The 18574-nt window shown below is 37.7% G+C and overlaps 1 protein-coding gene across 3 annotated transcripts; it reads right to left on the bottom strand.

The window, feature by feature from the left end:
* Positions 1–360: 360 nt before the first annotated feature.
* On the bottom strand, positions 361–17039 carry LOC101848611 (RAD51-associated protein 1). Of its 3 annotated transcripts, none has more exons than XM_005108230.3 (9): positions 16962–17039; positions 16052–16205; positions 9877–9923; positions 9453–9597; positions 8490–8593; positions 7414–7713; positions 6578–6826; positions 3502–3747; positions 361–2024 (listed from the first exon to the last, which is right to left on the bottom strand). In XM_005108230.3, exons 2-9 carry the CDS (start codon positions 16072–16074, stop codon positions 1897–1899), a joined length of 1242 nt encoding a protein of 413 aa, XP_005108287.1. In that variant the 5' UTR covers positions 16075–16205; positions 16962–17039; the 3' UTR covers positions 361–1896. The 3 variants fall into 3 exon arrangements, with proteins under 3 accessions (XP_005108287.1, XP_005108288.1, XP_005108290.1); XM_005108231.3 differs by having other exon boundaries at positions 16052–16215; positions 16962–17029; XM_005108233.3 differs by having other exon boundaries at positions 16052–16126; positions 16962–17026.
* Between the last annotated feature and the right edge of the window lie 1535 nt (positions 17040–18574).

The following is an 18574-nucleotide window of genomic DNA, read 5'->3' on the forward strand; positions in this document are numbered from 1 at the left end:
CCTCTCCGGCTAGCTTCTGCTAAATGGGGCAACACAGTGCACAGAACTTCCTGGTCACAATGACATCACAGGGGTCATAGATTGGACTTAGGTTATTTCGAATGCAATCAAAATGACGAAAATCTAATAATTCCTGTATAGCTAATTTCTCTAGAACAATGATTTTCATCACTGGAATAACTAGACTACGCAGTCATAAGCACTCTTCCTTACTCCCAAATGGGCAATGTGTCCTATTACGAGAGCAAAAGATCTAATTTTAGTTCCAATTAGACTTTTATACGGCACTTGCAACACAAATAAGTCATACATAAGTATGAGCTAAAGATTAGGGGTGTTCCTAGAGAGTAATGTACAAAGAAAAGGAGAAAGATGAAGATGATAGATGTTAGATAAGAAAGAAGAAGTAAACCACACCAGAGCCTCCATAATAAAACAAAATTAACTGCACATCATAAGCATACAAGAAACCCCACAGAATAAGGGAGAAAGAGACCCTTAAACAAAACTCATAAGAAGTCCTACCAATGTCAGATTTTGGATGCATACAGTTAGTCAAGATATATGATCTTTAGTATAGAACAAGCAGCTCTTCAACGGCTTTTCTTAGCTATTTAATTCTCCATTTACACAAGTTTTATCGGCAGGCGCTTTGTTTTCAATAGTCGGACTGGTAGAGAGAAAATATTTCAGGAGGTGAGAGAAACATCAGGCCCCCACAGAGACTCAACACCCTCTAGACTTCTGAGCGTTGGGGAAATCTTTCACACACTATCTACCGTGCATCTTTGTTTTAAAACTCAGTGGCACCAAAATGAACATGTTTTCCAGTGTAAATAAATCCTAACAACAAAACATGTAGCCTTTCAACACTTAAATGAACATGTCAATCTGTACACACCCGACTATCAACATCACTGTCCACATTAAGAAGTGTTGAACTTGTAAAATGCTCCTATTATACCCATTGTACATCACCCATTTGATACATTTCATTCATTTGATGCTGTTAGGGCCAGCCAGATTTTCCTTCATGGAGGGGCAAAAGCTAGTTTTGGCACAATTCGATTGAATCCTGTAAAATCAAATGTGTTTGTTTATTCAGATCACGAGTCGTAGAGGTCATATCCATCAGGTGAGGACAGCCAATCACAGGGCTTCTAACCTATAAGTCAGATGATTAGGGTGAGATCAAGGTCAGATAATGAAAGATGCTGACTTGGAGAGGCTAATAGAATGCTATTGAAATTTCTCATCTCTGAAGGATTCATAAACCTCTAAACACAACAACCTATTTATGTGGCAATCGGCACTTGAAGCCAAGATTCAAGTTCAAGCAAATGGCTGTATTGTGAACAAGTAAGTTTCATGTACAACATCACCATGCAGCATGGGATATGATCTCTGCACCAAGTATTTCGGTTGCCAGTGGTCAAAGTTTTCTCTGCTTTAACTTCGTGCCAAATTTGATGAAGCAGGACATGGGTCCATTCGTAGTGTGCGGTGAAGTTGCTGTTAATCAACCTGCCCAATGTGATCCGATCCTACCAATGGGCACTCAGGATTAGTCATCACACATCTCAACATTACAAATAAGCCAAGTGGACAATGAATGTAAACGGAACAACTTATAATCAAAATATTTCTCATATCTTGTTCAACAGAATTAACGAAGAGCATAACATCACCATACCAACTTCATCGAAGTCTCTTACTTCAAAGGGCTTGCAAGAATTCATAAGTGTGAGTTTATACCTCATCCGTTGACTATCTAAAGATAGCCTATATAGATCTCACACTCAAATCTCAAATTCCCAGAAGGGAGAGAAATAAAAATTGTAGACATATCTGTAAAATAAACATCAACACAATAATCAGACGACCAATTCAACTAAGTCATGTGACTTTGACTGAAGAATGAAGGGGTTTAACTCTTTGGTTCCTGGAGAGTCCAAGTCGGAGGCCGGAAGTTGGAGACTTGACCATAGAGACACTGGTGGCGCCACCTCCGCTGCTGACATGGGCTGAAATACATTTTAAAAGTATGAGGTGGTATCTTTTTTAGTGAGAAAACAATGAAGGGAGAAGATAGATAGGCAGCAGCTGACATTATGAAAAATGATGAATATTATTGTAAAGATTCTAAGTAAAAAATGAACATGGTCATTAAACCTAAAGTCAACAAAAGGAGAAGTGCAGAGTATGTGAATGAAAGTGATCTATGTATGCACTGAACAGGCTGCAGTGCTGCGTTATTTGTATATTTTTCAAGGAACTTAAAATGGCTTGTTGGCATACCAAGGGAGTTATTGTGAACTCTTGCAAGCCTTTGGGGGATGGGAGGGGGGTGTGCGAAGGAAATCCAAGACTTTGTTTTAGAAAGGATTTACTGCGCTTGCAACTGCATAAGGCCATATGAGCGCCAAGGGATGGACGTCAACAGAGAAGTCCAAACAGGGAATCAGGCTTACTCTGCTCACTTCTCTAGCTTCAACAGTAAAAAAGTCTGCTTCCACTATCAAGTCACCCCGGAAATAGCAGTCCACAAGAGAGTGACAAACATGCAAAAGAAGTAGAGGAAAATGACGATAGTAAGGATGAGGAAAGAAAAAACAGCAGTTCCCCCTATGTTGTTCCGGCACAGTATGAGCATGACATTGATAAATCAGCCCATTTACTATTCTACTGTGCATAAGATCATGTTCATATCCCCCCTTTGGGAAAGGCCTAAAGACAACTTCAGTCAGTAGCGCTGCCCTGATAGTTCGTGAATCATAAAATGATGATGACCTTTCACATCAAAGGAGAAAGAAAAGCTATAGAAATAATAGCATGCAACTTGTAATTAACATAAATGCCACAGCTCGTCGCAGATAGCAGTGCCTTTCCTTTTCCTGAAGCTGTGTGCTTGTCTCCCTTAACATGTGGTTAGTTGATCAAACCTTTTAATGGTTTTCTTGTGACATTCAAAAGTTATTCTTATTTTAAAGAATTTTTTCACAGAGAACTTGTGATCTGTCGGGCTAGTGTCAATATCAGGATCAAAATATGACTGTCTCGATTTGCTTGCTTTTCTAGCTGCCTAAATATTTCCCATGTCTTATTCAGCAGAATTAACACAGAGCACCAATGTTCAGCCTTCTAAATAACAATTGTAAGTAGAATTAGCTTTGAGGAGTATTGTGTTTGGCTGTCAAACCAAGAGTCCCACCCATCTAAGCTGAATTATTTTCAGGAGGCAGGACCATAAATAGGAACCCAAGAAAACTCCAACGAAGCAAGAATGAATTGACAAGAACCTGAGCCTACACACATATAAACAAACCACACAGCAAAGGACAAATAGGTTCAGGTCTCTTTGGTCCACACTGAAATTGACTTGTCATTCCTCAACTGCTGTTCGTTGTTGCTACCAGCTGGAATCAACCATTTAAAATCATAAATAAAAGAAATTGAAATCAAAACGCTAAAGCCTCTGCCCCCTGCCACCACCCTCATCACCTGGTGGTTTCCACTGAGCAGACATGCCACCAGAAGGTACTCCACAACTTCCTGCCGAGGGCGCAGATGTGGGCGAAGGCGATGACAAAGATGACTTGACAGGTGGCATACTCGACTTTGTCGCTGTCACTGTTACTGCGGATAAGGGGTTCTTCGACTTTGATGTGCGGCTGACAACTGCAGGCTTTGGAGTACTGGAGGCTGTGGTGTTCTTTGCCGGTGTGGAAGATTTTACTGGGACTTTATCTGATAAGAAATAAAACAGTAAAAAAAATAGGAATTGTTTAGCCTGACCTGAAAGTCTTTTTTATGGTAAGAGTTTTTTAGTTTTACATTACTTGCAACACAAATAGGTAATTTAAGTGCCAAGGATTAGAAGTGTAAATAGAAAGAAACATACAAAGAAAAGAAAGAGGAGAAATAAAATGATAATAGCTGTTTGACAGGAAAGGAGCAAACCACACCAGAGCACCCACCAACCACCCACTGAAACAGTCTACAAGAGCTGATGGAAACATAAATCAAGATAGTGAAAGTGAAAGACAGCAATAGTACACAATTTCACAGAACTTAAAAAGCCTAATCTCATGTCTATGAAAATCTATCCTTCTGTCTAAAATCGGACACTTGTGAAAACCAACAACACTGATATCAAAGATAAAGATCCTGATATGGCAGTTTTAAGAAGAACAGGACAGAGGGTTGCATACCTTATTATTGACTCGAGTAGAGGAACACAAGATCAAAAACTTTACCACTAATGCACTACTCGATACACTGCACCCATATTTTTCTGCAAATATTATATTTGTAATTAAAAACTAAAAACCACATTGAAAAGAAACGGAAACAGCCAGTATCTCAAATACACCACAAGAAAACCTTTCAGACAGCAGAGAAATTATTCAAGAAAAAAGAAAGGGAAGAAGACATTCTTTGCCAAATATTAAAGACATTCAAATTCCTTGAAACAATCTACAATACACAAATGTGAGACTAATTGGGCAAAAACACTAGCAAGTTTTAAGGACTTTCTCAATAACATCTACGACTTAGCCTAATTAAATATCATCATGTTTTTTTAGTTTAAAGGCACTTGAAACACAATAAGGTCATATAAGTGCTGAAGATTAGAGGTGTTACAAGAGAGTAAAAGACAAAAAAGGAGGAGAGATCAGTACGATAGATGTTTGATAGGAAAGAAGGAGCAAACCACACCAGAGCATCTGCCAACCACCCACAAATATCATCATGTGTCTCCCAAAACAACAAGCAAATGGACCACACTGTTGATAAATGAAGTAAAGCTGTTGATTTCCACAAAACAAAATATGTTAGGCAGACCGTACTTCTATAGCCTATCTACTAGTTTCATTTTCTAGCATCCATAAGCACCAAGAGAAAAGAGAGAAAAGGAGCACTTCCAGAAAAATGAAAGAGTTCTGGGGTGTAAACTATGAACAGAACGGTAAAAAAAAAAAAGGCTTGAAAATCCAGAAAGCATGACTGTTCATTAGAACAAAATAATAATAATGGATTGCATTTATATAGCGCATATCCACTTATGCAATGCTTTATGCGCTTAACATGATACATTTTATGGATTTACAAATCAATTTTAAAGGTACATAGTGTTACATACTCATGCAAACACATATTCACTCACACACGCACCACACACACATACATACACACATACGTACATATGCACATACGCACATACAAACTCACAACGATCTACAGCTTGGATGCATTCTGTCTAATCGAAATATGATGAAAATAGAAATGATTTTAGTTTCTTCTTAAAAATTTCTAGATTTTCTGCTTCTCTGATAGTTTTTGGAAGCCTATTCCAAACAAGTGGGGCTAAATATGAAAAAGAGCGTTGGCCATATGATTTGTAATTTATTTTAGGCTTAACAAGGGTTGTTTTGTCACTTGATGATCTGAGCGTTCTAGGAGGCACATAGGGTGTTAAAAGCTGTTTTAGATAGTCCGGTGATAAATCATTTAAGCACTTGTAGCAAGTTAAACAGATTTTATATATGATACGCTCTTTCACTGGGAGCCAGTGTAATGCTTTTAAAATAGGAGTCACATGATCATGCTTTAGTTTTTTAGTAATTATTTTGGCAGCAATATTTTGTACTCTTTGTAGTTGTTGTAACAGTTCATCAGGTACATCAGCCAGTAAGGAATTGCAATAATCAATCCTTGACAATATAAGTGATGTTATTAAAGTTTTGGTGACATCAATAGATAGATATTTTCTAATGCTCCCTATTTTCTTCAGCTGGAGATATAGATTTTTACAAAGATTGGATACATGGTATTTCATTGACATATCTTGATCTAGCACCACACCTAAATTTCTTATTTTAGTTTGGGCTGATATTTCGTAGCCATTGATGTTTATTCTGATATTGTCGATTTCATTGCATGCGCTGCTACGAAGAAATAATATTTCGGTCTTATCCTCATTTAATTTTAATTTGTTCTTGAACATCCATTTTCTTATATCATTGATACATCTGGCGATTTTATCTATGAGATTGTGTACATTGTCAGTTGTAGTGAATCCATACAGCTGTGTATCGTCTGCATAAAGATGGTAATTGAGGGCATGTAAAGAAATTATTGATGACAGACTTTGCGTGTACATTGTAAAGATGACAGGACCAAGGACCGAACCCTGAGGAACTCCGTACTTTAGAGGTAACCTATCTGACACATCCTTGCCAATTTTCACTGACATAAAACTATTGTCTAGATATGATTTAAACCACATTAGAACAGTACCTGATAGTAAAAATGACTTTTCCAATCTCTCTAGTAAAATTTTGTGGTCGATGGTATCGAACGCCGCTGACAAATCAAGCAGAACCAAAACACAGACTTTTTTATTATCGATTTCATTTAAAACATCTGATGATACCTTTAAAAGAGCGGTTTCCGTACTGTGGTGCCTTTTATAAGCAGATTGAAAAGGTTCTTCCATGTCATTGGCCAAGACTTTCATTTCCTAGCCAAAATGTGAAAAGGGCTCACAATATCTGGCAATGCCTTAATAAATTACCTGCAGTGGGTCGGGCTGTTGCTTTAGCCTGGGTGTTTGTGATGTTGTTCAGTTTACCGCCAGTCGTTTGTTTGCTCAGTCGTGAAGGCGCTTGCTTTGACTTTTTCACAGGTGGTTTTTTCTTTGACTTGGACTTTGGTGCAAAGTCACTGTCGTCACTCTCACCATCATCTGATTCTGAAGGGGCTTCTTCCTCCCCATCTTCATCACCTTCACTATCATCACCTTCAGGGTGAAAATCACTCTCCTCTGAAAAGGAAAACAGATCAACGCATGTTTTCAAACATCTCAAACAGACAAAAACCGGCAACAGAGACAAAAATTGATATTCACATTTCTTGTCAATCAGGATTTATGTAAGCCTGAGGTGTCATATAAAACATTAGATTACAGATAATTTTACAGTTTGACGGATTACACAGTTTCTCTAGACCCCTGAAAAACCAGGCATTTGTATGACTTTGACAAACTGAAACACCACCAGTACACCAAGTTCATGATCAGAAGCTCACAGTCAGAGCAGTGTCAGTGCGGAACCAGAAATCAAAGAGGAAACTATCAACTACAAATCTGTCGCAATACTCGAGGCACTTAGAAGGAAATATTGGCCCAACTCTAGGCAAAGACACCGAAAACTCAACAGGAAATTAGGGGATCTGTGGCGAACAGCAGTCTTCGCAGTAGAGACTGGGACGGCTGTTTAGAGATGAAAAAGTACAAGAAGAAGTGTGACTTTGAGAACAGAGTTGAACTATGCTTTTATAACTTAAACCATCATTACATACATATGTATAAAGGCAGCTTAATATCACCTTTGTTTTCCTTTTGAGTCTCACCTTCATCTTCCTCATCTGACTCAATGACAATCGCTTTCTTTCTTGCCTGCCTCCGGCCAATGTTCTTTGCTGAGCTGACATCCTCCTTCATCTCAGCCAAAACTTCAATGCTCTCATCCATGACGGTGCTGTAAGGTACTCCACCCATGGGTGCTTGGACAGCGCTTTCTGTCTGATCGGTGCAACTTGGGACCTCTGGAGCCAGAAGAGGGGGTGGTTGGAGAGTGGCTTCATGATTGTCATTGTTCGCACTGGCTTGAATTGGGGATAGAAGAGGGGGAGGAGGTGCTTTCTCGTGCCCTGGACAGAAATATATAGAATTTAATGAAAATTCAGTCACATTTCTACTGCAGCTGGGATGTTAGTTCGGTCGGCATCATGCTGGATTATAACGCAGATCAGCCCTGCTGCAAATCCAAGAGGAAACATTCTAAATTGTGGGTAGTTTGGACAGCTTATTGAGGCTTCCCATCCTTACAGCTTGATTTTAATGAAGATGGACCCTAAATTCAGAGGCTCTCCTACTTCAGAAATACCTTACAGCCTTAGAAAGGAATGCTAAACCCATACGAAACAACCAATAGGGCTGGAACCAACAGCACACAGATATATATATCAGTACAGCTTGTTGCTCAATTTAAACTTGTCAGCAGACACACTTCACTGGGAACATATTATGAATACACATAACAACACTGAAAAGTACAAGAACACTGAGCTATGTCAGTGGAACGGAAATAGGACAAGAAAATTGCGCGCATGTACATTGCCCTTTGTTTTGTATCAATCCAGTTGTATGTGTAAATTTGTGGAATAGCCTTTTGAATAAATTTTTTCAATCTAAAAAAAAAGCCCTGAAACCACAAGAGAGAAAACAATCACAGGTTCGTACAGCAACTACGGCAACAAATGGAGGAAAATTTTTGCTTGCACTAGTAATCATAGCCTGCTATCATGATACAGTACTTGAACCATTGAGCTAACGCCCATGTGAATCCAACATTCTGTTCGCCACACTAAAACACCCTCTCAGAGTAACCTGACTGTGGACAAGTCAAACAAGCCCAACAGTTTACCTTGCTGGTCCTCATGGTCACTCTGACTGCCACCCGTCTCCACCAGAGATAGCTGGAGAGCCTCCTCCAACTCCCGATCAAAAGCTTTGTCTGATAACGGCTTTCTGAAAGATCATGGGCAACCAAAGGTAGGAATTCATTCTCTTCATGGCACAACTATCTTTTCTTCATATCAATGCAACCTAATACAAGCAAGCAATATAAATAGTCATAGTATTTCAAATTTGTCAAAAGAATTTTGCTATGATAATGAACAATTGATATCAAAGGTGTAAATCAAGCCTATATAAAAATATATGGTCGCATTAAGCACAAGGGGGCTATCCCAAAAAATGCTGTTTAGAGAAAATCAAAGGTAAAGTTTTTGGATCCACGATAAGTATCTTATCGATGAGAAGTATTTTCTCTATAACCAAACAAATATACACATCCATGAAACCAAACTTCTCCTATAGGTAGGGCAATGCCCACTTTTAGTGTAGGTCAAGATTTCTGGAAACATCCGAAATCTGGGTTAGCCCGCATGTCCTTAAAAGAGACCATATACAAAGCATCTCACAAGGAATGCCATGTATCTTTTGGTACCAACACAAAGCACCGTAAGCATGATTTCACTTCTCTTTACAGCAATGCAATACACAGCCCATTTTAATTTCAATATTCTTCCAAACATCTTACGATCTCACAATAAAAGAGGCTGCCAGACTTGCAAACTAAAAGTTTGGGGTTCAATTCTGGGTAAAAATACAGAAATGAAGCAGAAGCACAAGATATACAGAAGTCCCCACCAACAACCTGTGCTTTATGTTGTGTGCACATTGGGAGAAACTCTGTCCCTTAAAGTCTCTAAGAGCCAGAAGGAATTTACCATTTGTTTACCTACTGATTTTTTCCTGAAGGATAGCTAAGACTAAGAGAATCACATAAAATGCTCTCCCGACCATTGTGTTTTATTAAGCATACCTCTGCTTCTTTGACCTAAGGGTAGACTCCAAGTTCAAGGCAGGCTCTTTTTCCTTCACCTTGACCATTCCAGTCTTCTGTTTGCCATCACCACTGGAAAGTTTTGTTTTCTTTGGGGGAGGTGGAGTGGTATCAGCAAAATCATCTGAAATTTAAAAAAACAAACAAACAATACATGTATGGAAGTTAAAAAAAAACAACTCTTTTTTAAAAACCATTACACAAGTTCAATTCCTTGAAAGACATAATGAACGTTATTCTACCAAAAAAGATCCTCCAATAGGTGCATAATAGGTTAGTCTCAAGTAAGTATCTGACAACCCCAGAAACTGGGAGAAATAAAATTAAAACCCAGAATGAAAATGAAAATATAAAGTCCACATGTATTTTTTATTTTAAAATTTCACTCAAGAATGTCTCTTACCATCAGACTGATCATCACATCCAGAATAATTGATGGTCTTCTTCACCCTGAAAGAGAAAGAGAACATAAACACATTATTACACAACAGAAAAGCAAAGGATATATAAAAAAAACCCAACAACTTTTAGAACAGTCAGCAAACAAAATAACTTGTACAGGAGAGACATTATATGTCACGACATGGTGGAATCAGGCGCTCGTCAATTTTTGGGCATGAGGAGACATTTTTGGTATGATTTGAAAGCTTATTCATTTGCCTTGCTTTCTATGAAAAAAACCACTCCTTTAACTTGAATAGAAGTCGAAATATTTGCCATTGAAGGAGGTGAGGGTAGCATGGTTTCAGAGGTAAAATTATCGAGAAAATGGTCGCCAACATTTGGTAATTTGTATAGCTAGAGAGTCCTTAAATACTTAAAATTTACCTATTTTGAGTCATTAATCAATGTTTTTCAGTAAAATTCACATTGAAATGGGTTTTTATTAGGACATAAAGGTGTTGAGCCAAAAAACAAAAATTTGATAAAAATTGCCTAACGGGAGGAAAAATGCCTGTTTCTTTAATTCCACCATACAATGCCTCACATATAAGTTTTTAAAACTTTGTGACATGATGGCCATTGAATAAAATTTCCATGATGTACCATCCATCCATACCCACTAGGCCCACTGTTTTTGTTTTGTTATATGGGGTACCCATTGGGGGATCGGGTTGGGTAATCAGTTTGCTAGCCAGATTGAGGGCGCAAAGCGTCTATTGTGGCTCACAAGCTGATTGCGCCTGACTCGTCGCCTCAAAAACAAATGTGTGTTTGTTTTCAGGCGATGAGTCAGGCGATTATCCCAACCCGACCCCGTCCCATCCCCAAAGGCACTCACAACAGAAGGTCATATGAGTGCAGAGGACACCAAAGCCCAGCCTGCTCTTCTCAATTTTAGTGTCACCAAGGGATCCTTAGGACCTCTTAAATTTTTTTTGCATTTATCCGAGAAGGCAACCTATTAGATTAGATTTTACCTACCCTAAAATCAGGGGTGTGGCTGTAAGACAATAGTAAGAAAGAGCCAGGAGCAGCATAAAAAAAAAGGCAGGAGCAGACAGCGGAGATGAAAGCTGATGACGGAACATGATTAGAGAGCAGAAAAGGAGGTGAAACGAAGACGTAGGAGTGTTAGGTCCCAGGACACTGAATGAGAGGCGAACACCGTACCTCTAGATCATGAGAGCCCCTATATCTACAGGCAGCGAAGTGAAAGTACAATTTGGTGTTTTGTAATAATTTGAATATATTGGTAAATTTTTACTTTTACTTTTTCACAGACACATAGCTTGATTTTTTCACAGACACATTGCTTGAATTTTTTTTAATTCGGGGTGGAATTCCACCCCCCCCCCCCCCTCCTGAAATCCCCCAATTGGTACAGAGAGCAGTTCAAATTACCACACAGTCAGGCTTTTGCGCGATAAAAACCATCAAATGTTTCAAAATTACTATTAATTAATTTGCGAAGAATATGAAATCAATATTTGTGTGTAAAAACAGATAAAAATGAACAAGAGAAGGGGCTTTACAAAACTTGAGAATGAGAATAAGACGAGAGTAAGACGATAGTATAGTGAAAATAAAAGAATACAAATATAATGTCAATGTAGTTTGAACTTTCTGGAAAACAATTGATTTGCGAGACAGTTTTTTTTAACGCAGTGCCGTAAAGATAGCCTCCCAGTGAGTCCCAGGCTATTTTTACGGCGATCCTCGAAAAGCAACCCTACGCCCGCCTCTCATGTACACGACATGCCTCAATGTATTAGATCTAGGCCTGTAGGGGTTGTTCAAAATATAAACTTACACCTCAGAGGGGAAAGGGTGTCTTTGGCTTCTGTAAGAAAAGTGTAAGATTTGGTGGGGAGGTTAACCAAATATGACACTTCTGTGAGATGAACGTTTTGATCATGACTGGGAAGAAAAGGTAAAAGAAAAAGTGGATAAATGCCAGTAACAAGACCCAGATCTGCATGATCACTGCAGATCCCGTTTTTTGTTTTGTTTTTTTGTTGTATTTTTTTTTAGGGGAAGGGGGGGGGGTTACAAATAATTTTGAAATTATGATGAAAATTCTGTAGGTGGACATCTAATTTCTTAATGTTTCTTTGTAACTTTTAAACTGTTTTGTTGATCTGTTAATGTCTTGATGTCTTTTATTTGTAAGGCACGTACCTATTGCATTGAGAAGAGTCTCAATGTCTTCCACATATATGCGTTTCTTTTTAGTCCATATGGTTTGATTAAATTGTATAAACTGAAATGATTTTTTTTTACAAGCTAGTTTAAAAAAAGCCACGTATAGTACAGGTATCTTTAAAATAATAATGAAAGTTGAAGATCGGAAAAAGTACTAATATTAAATTGGTGTAGGTGGGGGTTGGAGGCAAATGTGAGAAAAGTGGTATTGGGTTTTGTGTTTTAAAAAAGTCCCCAAAAGTGTAAGATTATATTTGAACAGCCTCATAGGTTTTCCATTTCCTCCTCTTCACCGTCATTCTATTCTCTTCTTCATCTTCCTTCTCCCTTCCTCCACCACCACCTCTTCCTTCTTCTCCCCACCATCATCATTCACCCTCTCTTTATCATCACCACCACCATCACCTCCTCGTCACTATCATTACCATCATCACTGCCACTACCAGCATCATCATCTCATTCACTGACATCACTACATGTACCACATCCACAAGAAGAGCGGCCATTTTGGAGTTAACACTTTTCGCCTTGGGAATGCCTTTAAAATGTTCCTCCTTCCTTATAATTTACACTGAGCAGATTTTTTATAGAGGTGTAAAAAAAATTTTTTTGGGTGTTCACAATGATTAATTTATTAATTATTGTGATGCAATTTCAGTGTACAGGAACACATATATTTTTTTACATTCAAATATCAAAATTTTGCTCAGTACGATTGACCATAGTATCTGAATCTACCTTTTCACCAATTTTCATGCAATTTTGTTAGAGAGTGAGAAGCCTTCGATTTTTTAAAATTATTGTTTGTTTTGCATGTTGGTGCTGTTTCCATTCCATGGCAACTTTCATATTTTCCGACTTATCAAAATTTACTTTCTTCATTATTTCTTATGCCCGTATAATTTTTTTTCCTAAATATGAATCGGAAAAAGAATCACCCTTGGGGTGAGCTGTTCCCCGTAAAAATGGACAGTAATAATATGAGCACATTAGAAAACAAAACACAAAAGCTTAAACAATGCGATCTATTTTATTATTTGAAAGAATCCCACAACAACAAGGTCCTAGTAAAGAACATAAAAACATTGAATTGTTTAAGTCCAGAATAAAGACTATAATTATGATAATACTAATAATAGAGGACATTTAATTATAGTGCCTTACTCTCGGTTTTAACCAGCTCAAAGTATGTTACATTAGTTTAGTCATTTAGTAAAATGTAGTATAAAATAACAAATAAGGCAGTAGCCTACAAGGCCTACAAGCCAAGACGGAATTTATAAGACTGAAAAACGTGTTCTACGTCATTAGTTTGTGACCGCCGCAATAAGAACATTTCAGTTAATACAATTTAATCAAACCATATGAACTAGAAAGAACGCATATGTAGAAGACATTGAGACTCTTGTCAATGCAATAGGTACGTGCGGCGACGTGCCTTACAAATAAAAGACATCAAGACACTAAAAGATCAACAAAACAGTTGCAAAGTTACAAAGAAACATTAAGACATTAGATATATCCACCTACAGAATTTTCATCATAATTTCAAAATTATTTGTAACCCCCCCCCCCCCCCTCTCAAAAAAACAAAAACAAACAACAACAACGGGGATCTGCAGTGATCATGCAGATCTGGGTCTTGTTACTGGCATTTATCCACTTTTTCCTTTACCTTTTCTTCCCAGTCATGAGCAAAACGTTCATCTCACCTCCCCACCCAATCTTACACTTTTCTTACAGAAGCCAAAGACACCCTTTCCCCTCTGAGGTGTAAGTTTATATTTTGAACGGCCCCTATAGGCCTAGATCTAATACATTGAGGCATGTCGCGTACATGAGAGGCGGAGTAGGGTCGCTTTTCGAGGATCGCAGTAAAAATAGCCTGGGACACACTGGAAGGCTATCTTTACGGCACGCCGTAAAAAAAGCCTGGGAGGCTATCTTTACGGCTCGCCGTAAAAATAGCCACTGCGATTTTTTAAAGTGGCCAGTGGCCCTGAACTATATGACACTAGCTGGGCCCCCTTTCGATGAAAAGAAAGATAGGAGCATAAAACATCAATTGAAAGTCATTGGCCTACTATATTACACTCTACAGGAATGGATCAATAAATCTTGAGAGAAAAGTGACAAGTGTTTCCAAGTTGCCAAATATATAATAATGGTATAGATTGATTCTCTATTCCGCTTTCGTGGTTGTACATTCCATAAATAATTTCAAAGGTGTGGTTATTTATAATAAGTGCACGGCTAGTGAACGGAAACCTCACTCATTTACAAAATGGCATCTTAGAAGACAGACTTTCCCAAGATTAGATCTAAACGAAACTTTTAACGAAAAACTGAAAATTAAACTACAAACAGTGACTTCAGGCTCCTCAATGAAACTGAGCACCCTTTACATGATTCTGAACCACCATTAATTTGGTCAAATTCGAAAGTTAAGTGGTTCGGAAGATTTAGGTGGCCCAAGTGTGAACTTTCACAAATATATAGAGAGGCTCAGCGAAAAATACAGTGGTTTAGCCCTATAAACGTTAAAAACAAAGTTACGTAAATTGTTACTTTAAGAACCGCAAGCAGAGATGCACTGTCTTGAGGGCTAAACTGCTGTTTTTGCTGCAGAACATATGGCCACTAAAACCCTAGCAAATCAATTCTCTTTGAAAGAAAATATCAAACCAATAGCGAAACATCAAATTATGATGAAATACAGGGGGCATGACCCCCTGAACCCCCCTTAGTTGTTTTTAGGTCAGGGAGGAGGATGCCTTCCTGAACCCCCCCTCCCCCCCCCCCTAATTTTTTTAGACAAAAAAAAGGAAGAAGAGGCTAGCCGTACTTAATGACGGCTAGACTGGCAGTCTAGACTCGCAGTCTAGCCGTACTTATTCTTAATATGATGGCTAGACTGACCATTTACAAAAAATAGGCCTACTGAATTGTAAATATACATTTTTATTGTGCAGGACCTAAAGTATTTGTATTTGAGACGAAACCAGGTGACTTAATGACAGTGCATGTATTTTAAACCTCCTGTTTTCTAATGTTAATAGGGCCTAAGATAAGTACGGCTAGACTTCTTGTCTAGCCGTACTTAAGTACAGCTAGACTTCTTGTCTAGCCGTACTTAAGTACGGGTAGACAGCCAGGCTAGCCGTACTTAAGGACGGCTAGACTGTCAGGCTAGCCGTACTTAATATTGATGGCTGAATTGTAAATGAAATTTTTAGTTTGCAATGCCAAAAGTATTTGTATTTCAGACAAAACCAGAAGGTGCCTTACTAACTTGCATGTATTTGAACCTGAATAATCACTAGATCTAGATCTAGATCTAATGAGACCTGTGTATTTAACAGGCTTGAGTCGATTGGGCCAAACCTAGATCTAAGTACGGCTAGACTGGCAGTACTTAAGTACGGCTAGCCACTTCGCAAAAAAAAAGGGAAATTATATTAATTAACTAAGAAGTTGGACCTTGTAATATAGCCTAGTTCATTCAAAAACATTCATCTATAGTGGCCCTACATCTCAAACTCTTCAAACTCAAAGAGTTATATTTCGCGGTGGATACAAAAGTCAAAATTTTGGTAAATTTTATATAATAACTAGTGCTTTAGAAAATCTGAGCATGAAACATCACAAGTGCATGAGTAAAATAACACCCAAATTTCATCTCTACATTATGGCTATGCGGTGCCCGAGTGAAAGTGAAACTTAACGTTTACCATCATACCAGACCAAAAACATTTTTAACAATTTAGGCTATTTAAATTTAAAGTAAATTAAAGGCCTAGCTATATCTAGTCCCTCCTCCTACACTTATACTTATACAAATTATAAAAATGATTGATCTCTATGGCAATGCCAAGATCTATAGATTCTAGAGACCGAACTTTCTTAGAGTCTTAGAAGATAGATCAGATTACCTTGAAGAACGTCTATCACTCATGTTTCTCCTTCCTGTTCCTTGAAATTTAAGACACTTGCCTTGTCAAGGCGCCCTTGTATTATTATTTTATTTTATTAAGTAGTTGTCTTTCAGTTCACACAGAGAGGACTGCTGCACTGTCTCACTAGATTCTACAATAGACTTAGGCGGATTTAATAGTAGACTACTTAAAATTTCTAGATTTAACTACTCTAGATCTAGAAAATCTAGAATCTAGATTTATATTTATAATTAGTCTAGATCTAGATCTAGATCTAATTTAATAAAATAGATCCTTCTAGAGATCTAGATATCTAGATATAGATCTAGTAGAGGTTGAATTACTATTAGTATTAGGCTAGAGATCTAGATCTCTATATCTAGATCTAGAGTCTAGTACAGCCTGAAAAATTGCACGGTGAAACTTCTTGATTAAGACAATTAATAGATCTCTAGATCTAGATCTTATACTAATATCTAGAATGAAGAATCTAATCTAGATTCTAGATCTAGATGTAGATGACAGACTAGTAGATGTAGATCTAGATCTAGATCTAGATCTAGTACAGATTTTCTAGATCTAGATCTAGATCTAGATATCGTAGTGCTTTTTTTTCAGACAAATTCAGTAACTTAGTCGTCTTAGTGGCATCATTTTAACATTTAGATCTAAGTTAATTTAACAGATCTAAATCTAGAATCTATGTCTATGACTATGATGCCTCACTCTCCTCTCACTCTGTCTAAGTCTAATGAATGATGTTGATGGAGCAAGGGCAAGGTCTATTCGATAATATAATCTTTAATAGATCTATGTAGACTCGTCATATATATAATGGGTCTTTGTTACAGGAAAGGGCAGCCTCCTCTTATACTTTATACATGCCGAGCAACCAACGTTTAGTTACATTCACAACTCTAATCCGTTCATAGCATCGCGCCATTTTGTCCTTTCACATTTCCCATTTCCCAGTTTGTTTTGACCAGGGTAGCCAGATATGTCTCCGGTGTGAGGCCAAATAACCATAATTTTGAAGTTATATCGTTATATAACGTAGTTTTGGAGCCAAATATTTCTGTAACTATAGTATTCTTGTCAACATACAGAACTTATGCATACAAGACAAATAGTATAGAACGTCCTTCACAAAAAGCCGTATTAAAGTCAAGTATGCACAATATATATCTCTCCAACGAACCAATTCAATGACATATCAACGTGCCACGTGGCATTTCACATTTGGCCTAGTTGTGAACATTATTTTTGCTACAGTTTTAGCAGTATAAAATTTACAATATAGGATTCGTGATCGTTACATTTCGCTAACATACAAGCTTGTGATTTTTGTACCTTAATTGTAATACAGTTTAAAGAAAAAAATACAATCATGGCCATAACAAACAACACTTCACTCCTATCTTTTTGCCACTAGAAATTACCCGAAAGAGTGTCAAGATTTTAGCTCTAGAACTATTCACATACACGCCCCCTACATCTTCAAGTTCAATAATAGGCCTATTATTTGGTTGACCTGTGCAAGTCTTCGAGTTTCTTCCTTTCTTTTGCACGCAATGTTCCCATAATATACATGTGTTACTGTTATCACGTGTCTCTTTATTATCATGACATGTTAGTTTTTATTGGTGGCTTTGAAATCTTGAACAGTCGAATCGAACAGCATAACTTTAAATTTATAAGCTTTCTAAGACCAGGCCACGCATGATGCCCGTGCTGACTCCCTTAGGCTCTTTTTATTGGGCTTCGCAGTTAGGTGAACGAGGATGTATGCGAGAAATGGCGATAGACAAAATAATGAAACGAGTTTAATCCAGAATTTTTGCATTGTGCTCACTACATTAGTCGGCAATGAACCTTAAATTGATCAAAAGATTTTTAAATTTTATTTTTTGTGAGAAAGTCGATGCGTTCTTATAGCAAATAAATTCACATCAGTGATGGAGCGAATTAATTTGTGCTCTTAAAAGCACTTTAAAAAACATTGCGTTCGCATTTAAACCCAGAAATATAGACAAAAGGATCGAATCCCCTTCATTCAGATCTTTAGGTGTAATCTATAAAATAAAATATATATTATATCCCACTCAGCCCTTGTCAATTGGCACTACAGGCGTGTTAGAGGCAGCTGGCACGTTAAAAAATGGGTATTTGTGCAAATAAACTTTATCGGCCTCCCAATTGGAACAAGCTAAGTTAAATTAAGCCCGCAAACGACAGAAAAATGGTAAGACTGGCGTCCAAGGTGATGAGCTGATTAATCAATTAACAGACAGACGACCATAATATTCAAACAGGCAACTTATTTGTAACAAATTAGTGTACGTACATTGAAATTGAAAAAAAACAACCCCGAAACGATTACGAAACTAAGAAATTTAAATCCTGTTACAAACTTTATTACTGATTATTTGTTGTTGTTTCCCTTATCCAACTGTTGCTTCATTCATTACTTTTGTGTGTGCGTGTGTGTGTGTGTGTGTGTGTGTGTGTGTGTGTGTGTGT

Source organism: Aplysia californica, unplaced genomic scaffold, assembly GCF_000002075.1.
Source record: "Aplysia californica isolate F4 #8 unplaced genomic scaffold, AplCal3.0 scaffold00670, whole genome shotgun sequence".
In the NCBI taxonomy this organism is placed as follows: Eukaryota; Metazoa; Mollusca; class Gastropoda; order Aplysiida; family Aplysiidae; genus Aplysia; species Aplysia californica.